The following is a 16,750-nucleotide window of genomic DNA, read 5'->3' as shown; positions in this document are numbered from 1 at the left end:
ACCTCAATTATTCTTACTAAAAATAGAAAAAAATGATTATAATACTAAAACATTAGGTAAAGAAAAGATACTATTCAAAAATATTAGCAATTTCAAAAATATGTAGAGAAAGAAGTAAAATAGTCAACAGGCATGTTGACACATCTTATAATCTTAGTACTCAGCAGATGTAGATCTCTGGGAGGTCAGGGTCAGCCTGGTCTACAAAATGAGTTCCAGAACAGCCAGGGCCACACCATGAGACCCTGTCTCACAAAACCAAAAAAAGAAAACAACAGCAACAACAAATACTTTGTGGTATAGAACACATGCCTGTAATCTTAGTACCTGGGGACAAAGACTAGAGGGAGCATGTTTAAGGTTAGCAAATTCCAGACCACCTTTCCTGGCTACACAGTGATGGTCAAGATTAAAGACCAGATGTTTCTGTTGGGTAACAGGTGAGGCACTCTGAAGAGAGATTTACTAAGTAAGGCCAGAATGCAGCACAGATTAAGTACATTTAGATGGAAAAGAAAAAAAAGACCAGGGAAGTACATCTAATTAATTGACTGTGAGAAAGTAGAATTTGAAGAACTGTAAATGAATTGGATTTTTAAAATTAATATATAAAAATTCAAATTCAGAAAATATGAATCCCAGTCTAGGGAAGCTAAATATGTCTAGAAACATGACTAAATTTACTGAATAGAAGCCATATGAATGGGTGTATAAAATGGCTGCAGTGTCTTAATGCTTGTGTTTCCATCATTTTATTTGTATTTACTTGGTGTGATTTTAATTCTATTTATACTTTGATGTTCTTTTGGCAAGAAGCACAAATTATTTTTAGAATCAGACACATGCTCGGAGAATAAGATTGTCATCAGAAACAAAGAATTTGAAGAACTAGAAATCCTGGAGGCTGGGGCATTGAGTCAGTAGGTAAAGTGCTCTCTGTACAAGCCTCATGGCCTGGTTTCAGATTACTAGCAGCCATGTGAAACCAAGCATGGGTTAAAGGAAGATAATACCCACATGGGTGCACAGAGAGACACAAACACAACTCTTGGAGAAAATAACGTTCCTGAATTTGTTTATTCCTCTTTGTGGTTATTTAGTTAGTTGTATGAAACAAGGACTTCATATTAAGTTCTCAGCCTTTCATTTTTAAAGAATTTTAAAAAAAAAAAAAAGTGTTAAATAGTTAACATTGCCTCTAGAGAACTGCTTCTATATTTAAATTTTTGTGTTTGTTTTTGACTAAAGGATTGGTTACGAGATAGACCATCAAACAGAGAAATGTAAGTAAGTTTTTTCTTAATGGCCTGAAAAGTATCTGAATTAATGAGTACCATATTTGTTCTTCTCTGTCTTACCTCTTTTATACTCCTTTTAAGATACTTGTAGCATTTCCCATTTTTACAGAGAGGAAATTGGAGGAACTTGGTTAATATTAACATATTTGTCAGTCATTCTAATTAAGCATTATAACTGCTGTTGGAAAATACCTTGATGATTAGAGCAATAGTACACAGTATACTTGAGAAAGCTTTGGTACTGAAAAGTTATTTAATGAACGTGATAACTCCAGGACCAAAAGAGAAACAAAAAGCAGTCTGATGGGTAATTGCCCCTCAATGGCTGACCCCCATTTGTCAGTGCACCCAGATAAGTACGACTGGGGAAGAGAGGCCATTTTCAAGCAACACATATCAGGGTCTCCACTTTGTGAATCTGAAGTAGGTATGAACACAGAGGAAAGTAAATGGTGTTGGCATAAATAAATTAAGACTTAACTATTTTTAATCCCCTTCTGGGATTGTGTCTTTATAACCAAAGCTTTAGGAGATAAAAACAGAAGAAGTTTTGTTTTTGTTTTTGATTTTTCTTTTTTCTCTTTTGGTTTTGGGGATTGAGTCAAGTACTGAGAAAAGAGTGACTCGCTAGCAGCAGAAAAGTGAATAATGCTGGATCAAAATATTCCTTACAAAAATATCTTTACCTTACTAAAGTGAAGATAACTTTTGGGGCCATATGGAATGTGGGAACTGGGAAGAGGCCATGGTCATTCTATGTTTACAGGGTCCTTTTGGATCTTGAACTTTAGGTCGCAAGTGAGGCTCAGCTGCATAGTGGGAGAACTAAGCCTGGAATTCATCCTGGTCAAATCCCACTCCCCTTTTTATTATATCTATCTCATTTGCATAGGAATCCTTAGAATTCAAAGAACTCCCACTTGGAATCAAGACTTGTTATAAATAAATGGATTGGATATTGAATCTTGCAAAATAATGCCTCAGTCCTTTTCCTATCAGTCCGTGTGAATACTTCTAGAATCATAGAAAATCATTTCCCTGCATTGTCACAGTACTGAGTGAGTCTCCACAAATACTGAGCCATGAGATAAAATATTATTCTATTTAGATCTAGTAGCCATCATTTTGACTCCAAAATAATATTTATGTAGCCATAAAGTATAGGTACAAGTTGTTGGTAACATGAGTACATGTAAATATATGCATGTCTGTATATGGAGTAGGAGAATGGCAAGTATTCAGACATACAGATCTGAATATCTTTATTCCTTTAATTGCATTTCATTAAATAAGTATGGTAACCTTATAAAAAATCACAAGTTAAATGATACTCAGAACTAAGGTTGTTGCACAGCTTATATTATTTTTTTATTTCCTTAGGCCATCTGAAGGAGGAACATTAAATGGTGAGTCCATGTAGTAGATTTGGTATGAAAAATTAAAAGGTCATAATTAAACCATTTACCACATTATCATAGGCAAGACATTTTAGACTTCAAATATTAAAAAGCCAAGGTAGTTGGAAAACTGTTCCCTTATCTTTAGTATTGATGTTTTACAAACACATGACCCACCCTGTGAATTATGATGGCCACTTTTCTGTCACCACTCCCCACTTAACCAGCACCCAAAACCAGAAAATTGCTAATAAGCCAGGCTCTTGCTGTGGCCTCCATCCTAACTAACACAGTGGCTTACTTTATGGTACAATATAAATGGAGTCATAGAGATGTAATTGTTATACAGAGATTCATCAGTATTATTGTATTGTATTAGTGTAGTTTGTGCATTGTTAGTAGTTCATAGTATTTTCTTTTTGGAATATATTGAATTTATCCATTCTATTTGATGGACATTTCAGTAGCTTCCAATGTGTAACCATTATGCTTTCTGTTGCTGTGAACATTCTTTTTCATGTTGTTTGGTAAACATAAATTTGCTTTCCATTGGTTATATGCCTAAGGGTAGAATTGCTGGGTCATAGCTTATGCATATGTTCATATTCAGTAGTTACTGCCTGCCAGATAGGTTTTCAGAGTAGTTATTCCAGGCTGACTTCCTGCCTGTAGTTAACTGCTAGTCTGTCTTCTGCCACCAAAATAATTCTGAAAGATTTGATCTTGCCACTCCTCTGCTTTACATTTTTCCCATTGTCATTCAGTAAAATGCAGTGTCCTTTCTTTGCATGACATATTAGGCTCTTCACAATTTGATATTGCCTGCTTCTGTAGCTTCACCTCCTTCAGGTATGCTTATGCTCTTGCTCGTTAATTTGCAATCTTGGTTGCATATCAAATCACTGTAGAGTCATCTGTGATACCACATACCTGTGGAATTAGATATTGTGGATGGAGTATCAGTGGGTGATGTTCAGAAAGCTCCACAGACTATACTGATTGTATTCTTAAGTAGTCATTCATACTAAACTGCCTTGGGTTTCTCAAATGTAGCATGTACGATAGCACTTCAGATATTTTTGTACATGTATCCCTAAAAATCCACTGCCTTGCAGATTGCTGTTTCTTCCCCCGTGTGAGGTAGCCTCTACCCTGATTAACCAGGCAGCCTTAATTACCCTCCTTTGTAGTCCTCATGATGCAAGTGTTTGTGTATAGGTGTCTGTATATCTTTTTATAGTAACACAGTGCTAAAACTGTTGGCTTTTATTCCCTATGTAATAGTAGATTCCTTCTCATTTATATTCTAAAACTTAGCACATCATAGATCTGTTATTCTCCCATCTCTTCTTCCTATTGTTAAAAGTAAAAATCTTCAAAATAGATAAATACGTAAAATACAGATACCAGAGGAGAGGGTCTGGAGTCTCTTTACATTCCAGAATCTCACTTCTCACGTTAGGTCACCTAAAATGGTTAGGTAGTTACTGTCCCCAACCCAAAAGGCCAGAAACAGAACATTTTTTCTTTTTGAGTGGCAGGTGTGAAGGTGCAATTTATGTCAAGAGCTGGAGAGTGGAGCATCATGTGCTTCTTCCCAGGTGTTTGGGGCACAGCGGCCACTGTTTTGCCTCAATGAAATGGGGTCATGTGATATGTATTAATAGTTTTGTTACCTTCCCTTTTTTTCCTCCTTGGTTAGGAGAGGTTATGAAAGAAATTTAAGATTATTATTTGAGAATGTCTGAGCATAAATTTATGCTGCACAAGTGCTTTTTAAACAGTATAATTTATTTACAATTTTAGGTCTTGCTTCTCCATTTAAGCCCGTTATGGATACAAATTACTATTATTCAGGTCAGTGATACTGAAAAAACAAAATTTACTGATATTTGAATCATTAGAGATTTCATGATTTCTCTCTATTTCAATGCAGCTGTGGAAAGAAATAACCTGATGAGGCTGTCACAGAGTATTCCCTTCGTGCCTGTACCTCCACGAGGTAAATCCCAAAAATAAATATGAAGCAACACTCAGTGATGTCTAATCATAACTTAGAACATGGGTCAGGACAGATTGAGAAGGATTCCTATGAAGAAATAACAGCTTCATGCACCTTCTTTGCCTACTAGAAGGGCAGGTATACTGAATAGGAGGGAGCACTAGAAACCATGCTCTGTTTTCATTCAGACTAGAAGGGCAGGGTATACTCAAGTGAGGTAGGGGCAGGCATTAGAAGAAACCGTTCTATTTCAGAAACATTGATCAGGTAGCAGATGTGTAGGAAAATTGACATCAGAGCATGTGAGACAGATTGCTCTAACCTCCTGTGTAGAACTATTTGAAGTTTTACTTGCTTTCTAAAAATGTATCCTTGAGAGCTAAGAAGATGATTCAGTCAATAAGAAGATAAGTTCATTCCCCAAAACCCATGTGAAGAACCAGGTGTGCCAGCATGTATTATCATTTTGGGGCACTCTGACCAGCCAGTGTAGCCTAATCACTGAGCTCCAGGCCAGGGAGAGACCCTGCTCCAAGAAGTCAAGTGGGTGGCTGCTGAGAAATTATAGCCTAATAATCAAGTTGCCTTCTGGCACCCACTTGCTCATGTGTATATGTACTCCCCCACACAGTTTGTCTTTAAAATATCTTTAATTTGAAACATGCGTCTTTCAACATGAGTTCAGTGACACTGAATTGGTTTCTAAGTTTATTAGTTCGAATAAATGTTTGTGAGGTGTGTGTGTGTGTGCGTGTGCGTGTGCGTGCGCGCCCACGGAGACCAGAGGAAAACGTTGGGTGTTATACTCTATTATTCCTTGCCTTATTTCTGTGAGACAGGATCCCATTGCACCTGGAATGAGGTTGGCAGCTCACAGAGCCCAGAGTTCTAAGTAGCACTGGGGTTCCAGGTGCCCATGTACTGGCATTTTATATGGGCTCTGGAGGTTTGCACTCAGGACCTCCCTCATGATTGCCCCACCAATGATTTTATCCAGTGAGCTGTGAGCCACATCCCCTCTCAAAGAAGTGTATTTTTGTTTCCTGTTATTTATCACTTTTTATAAAATTGCAACTTTGGTTTTATCTTCTATTCCTTGCTTAATATTAACCATAGATACTTACAAATATTTATTTTAATTTGTTGTTATACTTTAATCTTAAAACTGTGTCCGTTCATCTTGCAGGTGAGCCTGTCACAGTGTATCGTCTGGAGGAGAGTTCTCCCAGTATACTGAATAATAGCATGTCTTCTTGGTCTCAGCTAGGCCTCTGTGCCAAAATAGAGTTTTTAAGTAAAGAGGAAATGGGAGGAGGTTTACGAAGAGCAGTCAAAGTACAGTGTACCTGGTCAGAGCATGATATCCTGAAATCAGGGCATCTTTATATCATCAAGTCTTTCCTTCCTGAGGTGGTCAACACATGGTCCAGTATTTATAAAGAAGACACAGTTCTGCATCTCTGTCTTCGAGTAAGTATGAGTAAACACGTGACTGAAGCTGCGGTCTGACTTTGCTGTTTTAACTTTTAAAGTGTGAATAAACCAAATGCAATCTTAGTTTAAATACTAATCGAGAGATTTCTCCTCTCCTGTAGGAAATACAACAACAGAGAGCAGCGCAAAAGCTCACGTTTGCCTTCAATCAGATGAAACCCAAGTCCATACCTTACTCTCCGAGGTAAATCTTAACACTTGGTGAAGACTTACTATTATTAGATAGCAGTCTTTTTTTGGCACTCATTATTGATGTTGAGTATTTATTAATTAGAATCTTACTGACAAATTTCCTGGTGATGTTTGTGACTTTTCTATAAGGTTCCTTGAGGTTTTCCTACTGTACTGCCATTCAGCAGGGCAGTGGTTTGCTGTAGAAGAATGCATGACTGGAGAATTTAGAAAATACAACAATAATAATGGTGATGAGATCATTCCAACAAATACTCTGGAAGAGATCATGCTAGCCTTTAGCCACTGGACGTATGAATATACCAGAGGGGAGTTGCTGGTACTTGACTTACAAGGTAAAATCTATTACTGATTGAATTACTAAGGTGAAATTGTGTGGTAGGTTCTCACCTATTCATATATTACACATGATATACAGAAATCTGGTCAATTAAAATCTTAGGCTGATAGGAAGTGTAAAATAAGTCACAATCATAGCAGTCTAGTCGTTGGTGTTTTGTTGTTTGTTTGTTTGTTTGTTTTGAAACAGGGTTTCTCTGTGAAACAGTCCTGACTGTCCTGGAACTCACTCTGTAGACCAGGCTGGCCTCGAACTCACAGAGACCCGCCTGCCTCTGCCTCCTCAGTGCTGGGATTAAAGGCGTGCGCCACCACCGCCCGGAGTCATTGGGGTTTTAAATCTAGTTGTCTTTCCTTTTATTAAGGTGGTGTTTTACTTTGCATCCCAAGCTGGCTTAATACTTGTGATTTTTCCTGTCTGAGTCTTCTGAGTGCTGGGACTAAAGGGACGTGTCACCACACCCAGCCTGATTATCTTAATAATTGTTGGGGTGATGCATGTTCTTGTGAACTCTTACTACTATACTACAAGGTGTCCAGCCTTTAGTATTTCCTATCCTAGGTATAAAAATTTTTTTCTGCCAGATGGTGGTGGCACGGGCTTTCCTTTAGTAGGATGGTTTTAGGTAGTTGACTTCTTGCGGGGCAGCTGCTTTTACCAAGAGAAAAAGCTCAAACTTTCCCTGTTCTAGTTGTTTGTTTGTTTTTTTGACAGACTCACTATGTATCCTTGTACTTATATCCTTGTCTGACCTGGAGCCCACTGTGTAGACTGGACTGGTCTACAAACTTAAACCCAAGAGATCCATCCACCTTTCCACCTTCCTTTGCTTCCCGAGGGCTGTAATTAAAAGTGCACACCATTACACCTAGTGGTAGAGTGCTAGAACTCCTAAGAGTTTGTTCGAGATTCTTTCAACCCGGTTTCTCTCCCTCACATGTGATTTTTCAAAACATGCTAAGCAAATTACCACTCTTCTTTTAAAAATTGTGTGTATATGTGTTTAGACTTTTTGAGTTGTTTCGTTTTTCTTGAGACAGGATTTCACTGTGAACCTCTAACTAGCCTGGAACACTCTGTCCTCTGAGTGCTGGGCTTAAAGGTGTGCATCACCATCTGAGTGGTGTGTGTGTGTGTGTGTGTGTGTGTGTGTGTGTGTGTGTGTGTGTGTGTGGCGACACACATGTCAGAGGACAACTTTGTGGAGTTGGTTCTTTGCCTCGGTCTTTTCCCAGATTCTGGAATCAAACTGAAGTTCTCAGGCTTGTATCTTCAGGTAGCAAACTCCTAAGCCCATCTTGCTGGTCCCCCATCATGGACACCCATTTTATCTTTAATTTTTAAAGATTTTTAATTTTTGTTTTATGTGTATGAGTTTTACCTCCATGATATCTAAGCACTACATGTGTTCCTGGTGTCCGTGGAGGTCAGAGGAGGTCATTGAATCTCCTGTAATTGGGAGTTACAGACAGTAGTAAACTCCCGTATATGTGCTGAGAACTGAACCCTGGTTCAGTTTATAAAGACACAGTTCTTCTGGAAGAGCAGCAAGTATTCTTAACTGCTGCACCATCTCTTTATTTCTCCTTTTAGATAGTGTTTCCCTAAGTTGTCAAGCTGGCCGTGAGCTCATTCTTTAGTCTAGTTAGGCCTTGAGTTGTGCGCTCTTCTGCCTCTGCAACTCAAGTAGCTGAGATTACAGTCCTGTGCCCTGAGGCCCAACTGAGCCACTTTTGTATAATATTTTAGATGATTACTAGGACAATTTCATGATACAGAAGACAGAAAGACCCAGGTATTCCCATTTGGGTTGCTCTTGTGAAGACATACAGAAACTGCCACTCATCTCTCCCATCTATGCTCACAGATGATTACTGTTTTGAAGTGTGGAGGTGCATGATGTGTGCCTACGTCGGTAGACTAAACTGGCTTAGTGTAGAGACTAGTGCAGTTTTGATTTCAGTCAAGCACTACCAGATTACTTTCATAAAAGGTTCTAGGTCCATCTATCCACTATTGATAGAGTACTGAGCATTTTCAGTCTTTTCCAGTCCATTGGGTAAAAAGTAGCAGTATTGGGGTCCCAGGAGATGACTGAACTGCCAAGCCTGACAGATGATTTTGATCTGAAGAATCTGTATAGTGGAGACAGAGAACTGACTTCTGAAAGTTGTCGCCTGACCTCTGTACATGCACCGTAGCATATACATATTTACACAAACTCTAAATGTTCTTCAGAACATTTTTATAAAATAGAAATATATTGTTGGTGTTTGTTTTGTTTTGCTTTGCTTTTTTTGTCCTGTTATTTTGTTACTTGTGTTTGTGAAATAGGGTCTCATTTATCCCAGGCTGACGGCTAATTCACTGTGTTCAAGAATGACCTTGAATACAGATGTGTGCTACCTTCACAGTTTATTCATTGCTGAGGCTTACATGCAGAGATTTGTGTATGCTGGGCAGACACTCTACCAGCTGAGCCCTGGTATCAAGTTTTAATTCTAGATTTTCCACTTGTAAAACTGGACCATTTTAATTGGGTTTCACTGTAATGGGTTTACGTATTTGTGATTATTTTTAAAAGATTCAACCAACTTCTTTTTTAATACCTCTAGGGAAGGCTGAAGGTAAAAATAAAAAACCAAAACTTTTCTTAAATGCCAAATAAATGTTCCATAGGACTTTTTAAAAGCCTTCAAGTAGCAAAGCACACTTTACTAGTAGAAGTGAGCGCAAGGCAGCTTGTGGGGATGCTGGGAACCACCAGAGCCTTTGTGTGTGCTCTATCTGCTCTTCCACGCACTCCTCCCTCATCTCCACTCTGCCCATCTTGCTTCCTTAGAGTCTGACTAGCGACTCCATTTTCTTCCCAGAGCTCTCTCTGTCCAGAAGTCCCTGCTGTACCTCCTGCCTAGCTATCGGCCATTTAGCTTTTTATTAGGCGAGTCACAGTGACACATCTTTACACAGTGTAATCAAGTATCTCAAATATCAACATTGTGCCCACCTCACCCACTCAGATGTAATTTTAAGCATATCTCAGATGTGGTGGAGTGCTAAAATATTAAGTTGTGAAATATCAAGAGAGAAAAGTACTACTTTGAATAATTTAACAATGTAATTAAGAATGATGCTATAAAACTCTCCAAACCTTTTTATTATGTAAACATAAGTGCTTATATCGATTGCGTAATACATGTTGTCTTTTTTATGTCTACACTTAAAGGTGTGGGTGAAAACTTGACTGACCCATCTGTGATAAAAGCTGAAGAAAAAAGGTAAGAAGATTTAACCATTTCATTGAGGTATAATTTGCTGTTTTTAAACTCCATGTTTCCACTTGAATAACCTCCCTTCTTTACTTGCCAATTCTGCAGATCCTGTGACATGGTTTTTGGCCCTGCCAATCTAGGAGAAGATGCAATAAAAAACTTCAGAGCCAAACATCACTGTAATTCTTGCTGTCGAAAACTGAAACTTCCAGGTAAGAATGTTCACTCCTTTTATGTTGTTATGTAGTCCAAGTTAGCTTTGAACTGGTGATTCAATCGCCTTAATCTCTGGGGTACTGTAATTATACATTTGTCCCTGGCTTGTGTGTTTTTAGTCCATATGGCATATACATTGTTATTTGAGTTGTTTACAATAATAAGGCTATAGGTAGAAAGATTTGGTTAATTGGTCTGGAATTCCTATGGCAGCTCCTTATATATATACACACATGAACTCCTATTCATTACTTATAAAAACAAAGCTCATCCATTTCATTTATTTACTATGTCTGAAGAATGCCAGAAATCATTCTAGGTTTGGTGGTAAAGTCGTGAATTGTTTCTTGATTCACACTCTGAGATGATCTGTATAGTTAATAAAGATAATTTCATTACTTTTCTGTACTGTGTGCCTTGTTTTTACCTTTGAGGTCTTACACTGACTAGGCTTTCCAGTGCAGTGCTAAGATGGGTACTGCAAGGACAGATATCTCTTACCTTGGTCCTGGAAGCATTGAGTTTTCCAATATTAAGATAATGTTAAGTGGGGTTAGAGAGGCTGTCCATCAGTAGTAAGACTTTGGGTCTTGCGGAGGACCTAGGTTCAGTTCTCAACACCAGCATGTATAAGCTTATAGCTATCCATAACTCCAGTTCCAAAGGAAGGACAGGGCACCAGACACAACATGTAATGCACATACATACACACAAGCAAAACACTTGTTGTACACACACAAAAGTAAACAAGGCTTAGAGGGAGAAAATGATTTTATTTTTTAAAAAATAAATTTTATATTAAAGATGTTAACTGTATTTTTGCACTTGGATTAGATTGAGAAAATTTCTTTTTGTTTCTTAAGACTGTTGTTTTGGTAGGCATAGTTATGCACACCTTAATCCCAGCAGCCTTCAGGAAACAGGCTGGTGGGTCTCTGAGTTCAGGACCAGCCTGGGCTACACAGGGAATTCCAGGTTAACAAAGGCTACATAAACCCTCTCTCCCAAAGGGGAGGTTATTTGTTCTTTGAGAGTTCCACACAGTGGCTGTGGATCACACTCCCCACCGCCTGCCCTTCACCTCCTTCTCTCCTGCCTGTGTGTCCTCTTCCTTTTTTCTTTAACCTATGAAGTCTGTTTGTGCTACCCAGATATTCCTGGATGTGTCGCCTTCCCCTGAAGTATGGTTAACTCACCAGGGACTGTATTTTATTTATTTTTGGAGTCAGGTTCTCACTTGTACCCTTTGCTGTTCTGGGAATTGCTATGTAGACCAGGCTGGCCCTGAACTCATAGAGATCTGTCTGCCTCTGCTTCCCACCCAGCCACATCTGACTGATTTTTTTTTTCTTTATGTGGGTTCTGAGATTAGAGCTCGGGTCCTCATGCTTATGTGGCAAGTATTTTACTGACTGAGCCGTCTCTGCAACCCAGAAACAGCTTCTTCTTCTTCTTTTTTTTTTTTTAAAACTGACTCTCAGATAGTTCCTTGACTGGGTAGACCTGGATAGCTACCTCCCCTCTCCTGTTGACATTAGTCTGCATGGGGCTTGTGCATATTGTTCAAACCCATGAGTTCTTACATGCTGCTGCTCTTTTGTATGTGACAGACACCATTTCCTTGTGTTCATCCACCTCCTCTGGCTTTTAAAGTCTTAGCCCTTTGTTCTACAATGTATTATGTCGCTTGGTGGTGTGTGTGTGTGTGTGTGTGTATTCAAGATACCAACCCTCTGTCAGATATGTAATTGTTAAAGATAATTCCCATTCTTTGGCTCTCTTCACTCGAATGATGATGTTTCATGCTTTTTAGAAACTTTTTAATTTCATGAAGTCCTATTTATTAATTGTTGGTCTTATTGTCTGCACTGCTGAGGTCCTGTTTAGAAAAGTCCTGTCCTGTGCCAGTAAATTCAAGCCTATTCCCAGTTCTATCCTATACCTGATTCAGGGCATCCGGTCTTCTGTTGAGCTCCTTGTTCGGTTTGGAGTTGTTTTGTGCTGGATGAGAGAGAGGGATCAAATTTCATTCTTTTACATGTAGTTATCCAGTCTGAAAGCACCATTTTTTGAATATGCCCTCTTCTCTCCAGTGAGTCTTGTTGGCCTCTTTGTCAAAAATCAGGTGACTATAGGAGTGTACACTTAAATGTGTCCATTGATCTGTGGGTCTGGTCTGTGCTGGTCCCGTGGTGTTTATATTACTATAGCTCTGTAGTGTATCACTTGAAATCTGGAGGGTGATTTTTTTTTTTTCTCATGATGGTAGAGGAGGAGAAGGTTTTGCTCTCATTTATGTTTCCCTATGAAATTTAAGATTCTTTTTTGGGCTGGAGAGATGGCTCAGCAGTTAAGAGCACTGGCTGCTCTTCCAGAGGATCCAGGTTCAATTCCCAGCACCTACATGGCAGCTCACAATTGTCTGTAACTCTAGTTCCAGACGACCTGGCATCCTCACACAGACATACATGCAAAACCCAAAAATAAGTAAATAAATAAAAATAAGATTCTTTTTCAGTTTCTGTCAAGAACTGTGTTGGAATTTTGATGGAGATTACAGATTGGATCTGTAGATAGCTTTTGGTAGGATAGCCATTTTTGCAATCTTACCATAACAGTCCATGAGCATGGGAGGTTTTCTGGTATAAGACTTGGACCTCCCAAGCTTCACAAAAGCAGGACCTTTTATACTGTGTTCATTACTGTATTGTCATACTTATGTGGTTTACTAATTTGTGGTCCTCATGTAATAACTGTATAGAAATGTATGCCTATTAAGTATAAGATTAAAGGAAATAGATCTGACATGGTTAGAGGAAAATTGATGTAGAAAATGTTCTTAACTTTTCATTTGTAAATATACTGACTTTTTCCTCCCTGCTGGGGTTGTGAATGTAGATCTGAAGAGGAATGACTATACACCGGATAAGATTATATTTCCTCAGGATGAGTCATCAGATTTGAATCTTCAGTCTGGAAATTCCACCAAAGAATCAGAAGCAACAAATTCTGTACGTCTGATGTTATAGTACCGAATTATTGATTTTGCCTACACTTCACAAAAGTGTGACTGTCATTTTTCCTTCAGGAAGGAATTGATGATTAAGAAATGTGTGTGCAAACTGAGCTTGCTGGCCCACACATAGTTTAGAGGTTAATGTTCTCATTGAAAAGCGCCTTGATACAACTGCAACTGGGAAATGTTAACAGTGATAGAAAGTTAGTGCTTTCAACTGGTGAAGGGCTTTTATGGCAGGGGATCTGAAACTTTGTTCCTGTCAAGGGTAGTGATTCCCTGTCACTCGGTGCAGTACTATTAACCAAAGTCAAGTGTCTCTGAATTGTATTGGCTGCTCGGTTACAGCCATTCAGCTAAAGAAAGGAAATCACGCAGCATTTTGGTTAAATGGCAGAAGTCTTCCTCAGTTTGGTGTGCTGCATGGTAATGATACTAGCTTTCAACTAAATTTGTGGCCACAGGAAAAATGACTCCTGACTCTTCTAGCTTCCCGGGCATCTTAAAAAGCCTGCACTGACAACCATGTGTCTTCCCTCTCACCTTCCTTAGTGTTGAGTATCAAATCCAGGGCCTCATGAAGACCGTTTTGTAAGAGGGATTTTATTTAAGAATCAACTTTAGATTCTGTTTATGGATACAGCCAGTTTCTTGTTAAACAAAGCCTGAATTGTGCAAAAGGGTTTTTTACATTATTTTATCAATGTTAAGTCAAAGAAAGCCATGGTAAATGAGAACTAGCCCACTGCTCAATGGGTGTCTCCTGTGAGGAAGGTCACAGTTGTAACAACCTGCAGCTGCATACATCTCCAAAGATTTACTGACGTAGTGTATCCAATCAGAGTGTCGTGGGAGCGCTCACATTAAAATTGTGTAGGAATGTGTCAATGTGAATTCTGTTTTTGGTACTTATTTAAGAAATCAGTTGTTGGATTATCCTTATACAGTATAAGGAGATCACAATCCAACTTTATGCCAAGAAAATGTAACTTAATTGCCCAGATATTTTTGCATATTCACCAACAAGAAAAGCTTATCATTTGTCTCAAGTTTTATGCTTTCTCTTTCTTTTCATTTGCTAGGTACTAATTTTAATTTTAATTTGGAAGGGAGCAGTGTAAAGCTTATTTGTATTCAATAGTGTATCTCATAGATACAGACAAGGCAAGCAGAGATAAGCTGTTTAAATAGTGTTTAATGTTGATGTGGAGAGAAAAAGTGTATTACTTAAAGATACTATACCATATACATTTTGTATATCATTAAATCTTTAAAAGAAATTAAATTTATTCTTGTTTACAGATGTTGAATGAGTTTACTCATTATGAAATGCGTGATTTTTTTTTCAGTGTCAGTTTGTGTGGGTGTGTCCATGTGGCTTGCCATGGATTGTGTGTGGTTAGAGGACAACTTCAGGGGTCAGTCCTCTCCTTTCACCTTAAGAGTAATTTTTTTTACATTTATCTATCTATTTTGGCTGGGAGACATGTACATCTTATGGTGTGCATGTAGAGGTCAGAGAATAACTTGCAGGAGTCGGTTCTTTCTTTCCACCATGTAGGTTCCAGGGATCAAACAACTGGGTTCCGGCAAGCATTACCTGCTGCTGCCTTGCCAGCTGCCTCAGCCTTGTTTAGACAGGGCCTCTTGGCTTTGAGCACTGTGTGCACAGGGCAGCTGGCCCTCATGTGTCCAGGGATTACTCTGTCTTTTCCTTCCATCTCTCCCGTAGTGCACTCTGGGTTACAGGTGCACACTGCAGCTGGCTTTCACGTCTGTGTAGTGCACTATGGGTTACAGGTACACACTGCAGCTGGCTTTCACATCTGTGTAGTGCACTCTGGGTTAAAGGTGCACACTGCAGCTGGCTTTCACGTCTGTGTAGTGCACTCTGGGTTACAGGTGCACACTGCAGCTGGCTTTCAAGTCTCTGTGTAGTACACTCTGGGTTACAGGTGCACACTGCAGCTGGCTTTCACATCTGTGTAGTGCACTCTGGGTTAAAGGTGCACACTGCAGCTGGCTTTCACATCTGTGTAGTGCACTCTGGGTTACAGGTGCACACTGCAGCTGGCTTTCAAGTCTCTATGTAATACACTCTGGGTTACAGGTGCACACTGCAGCTGGCTTTCACATCTGTGTAGTGCACTCTGGGTTAAAGGTGCACACTGCAGCTGGCTTTCACATCTGTGTAGTGCACTATGGGTTACAGGTGCACACTGCAGCTGGCTTTCAAGTCTCTGTGTAATACACTCTGGGTTACAGGTGCACACTGCAGCTGGCTTTCACGTCTCTGTGTAGTACACTGTGGGGTTACGGGTGCACACTGCAGCTGGCTTTCACGTCTCTGTGTAGTGCACTGTGGGGTTACGGGTGCACACTGCAGCTGGCTTTCACGTCTCTGTGTAGTACACTGTGGGGTTACAGGTACACACTGCAGCTGGCTTTCACGTCTCTGTAGTGCACTCTGGGTTACGGGTGCACACTGCAGCTGGCTTTCACATCTGTGTAGTACACTGTGGGGTTACGGTGCACACTGCAGCTGGCTTTCACGTCTCTCTGTAGTGCACTCTGGGTTACGGGTGCACACTGCAGCTGGCTTTCACATCTGTGTAGTACACTGTGGGGTTACGGGTGCACACTGCAGCTGGCTTTCACGTCTCTCTGTAGTACACTGTGGGGTTACGGGTGCACACTGCAGCTGGCTTTCACGTCTCTGTGTAGTGCACTGTGGGGTTACAGGTGCACACTGCAGCTGGCTTTCACGTCTCTCTGTAGTACACTGTGGGTTACGGGTGCACACTGCAGCTGGCTTTCACGTGGATTCTGGGGATCTAACCTCAGAGCTTACAGGAGTCAGTTCTCCTTCCCCCTTGTGGTCCCATTGCTTAGTGGCCAGCACCCTTCCCCATTACACCATGTCTGTTATTGTACTTAATCCTTGCCACAGTCCTATAAAGTAGATGCTAGTCTGTTTTGTAGGCAGAAGAAATCAAGGTTACTATACAGTTTTTAGACTGTAGCTGTGTTAGTTTTCCCATACCTTTAAGCAGTATCCTGTACTGATTGTCAAACCCAATAATCATTGATGGTTCCTTTTTTTTTTTTTTTTTTTTTTTTTTTTTTTTTTTTTTTTTTTGGTTTTTCAAGACAGGGTTTCTCTGTGTAGTTTTGGTGCCTGGAGCCTGTCCTGGATCTTGCTCTGTAGACCAGGCTGGCCATAAACTCAGAGATCCGCCTGGCTCTGCCTTCCAAGTGCTGGGATTAAAGGCGTGCGCCACTGCCGCGAGGCTGATGGTTACTTTTAACTGTCAACTTTGACACAACTTAGAACCCCCTGGGAAGAGAGTTCAGCTGAAGAATTGCCTAGCTCAGGTTGGCCTCTGGGCGTGTCTATGGGGGATTGTCTTACTTGATGTGGGAGTTCCAGCCGTTCTCTGCTCTGGGGCTCTGGACTCTGTAGAGTAGGAGGGCTGCTGAGCACAGGGCAGTCACTCCTGCATGACTGTGGATGTGGTGACTG

The 16,750-nt window shown here is 40.0% G+C and overlaps 1 protein-coding gene across 3 annotated transcripts in view; it reads left to right on the top strand.

The window, feature by feature from the left end:
* Positions 1-14,537, top strand: part of Trpm7 (transient receptor potential cation channel subfamily M member 7) — a 103,001-nt gene extending 88,464 nt beyond the window's left edge. For 2 of the 3 annotated variants that reach the window (XM_028892731.2, XM_028892730.2), the window contains exons 30-39: positions 1,249-1,283; positions 2,679-2,704; positions 4,502-4,552; positions 4,632-4,697; positions 5,884-6,167; positions 6,293-6,375; positions 6,513-6,718; positions 9,950-10,001; positions 10,101-10,207; positions 13,110-14,537. In XM_028892731.2, coding sequence (XP_028748564.1) covers positions 1,249-1,283; positions 2,679-2,704; positions 4,502-4,552; positions 4,632-4,697; positions 5,884-6,167; positions 6,293-6,375; positions 6,513-6,718; positions 9,950-10,001; positions 10,101-10,207; positions 13,110-13,240 — 1,041 coding nt within the window. In that variant the 3' untranslated portion in view covers positions 13,241-14,537. Of the gene's footprint in view, positions 1-1,248; positions 1,284-2,678; positions 2,705-3,495; positions 3,545-4,501; positions 4,553-4,631; positions 4,698-5,883; positions 6,168-6,292; positions 6,376-6,512; positions 6,719-9,949; positions 10,002-10,100; positions 10,208-13,109 lie in introns of those variants that run through there. The other variant, XR_003736881.2, reaches the window with a different exon arrangement.
* The last annotated feature ends 2,213 nt before the right edge of the window (positions 14,538-16,750 follow it).

The sequence above is a fragment of the Peromyscus leucopus genome, chromosome 4, assembly GCF_004664715.2.
Source record: "Peromyscus leucopus breed LL Stock chromosome 4, UCI_PerLeu_2.1, whole genome shotgun sequence".
NCBI classification, from domain to species: Eukaryota; Metazoa; Chordata; class Mammalia; order Rodentia; family Cricetidae; genus Peromyscus; species Peromyscus leucopus.
Note: the sequence above shows the minus strand (reverse complement) of the source record. Positions and strands in the feature narration are given on the sequence as shown.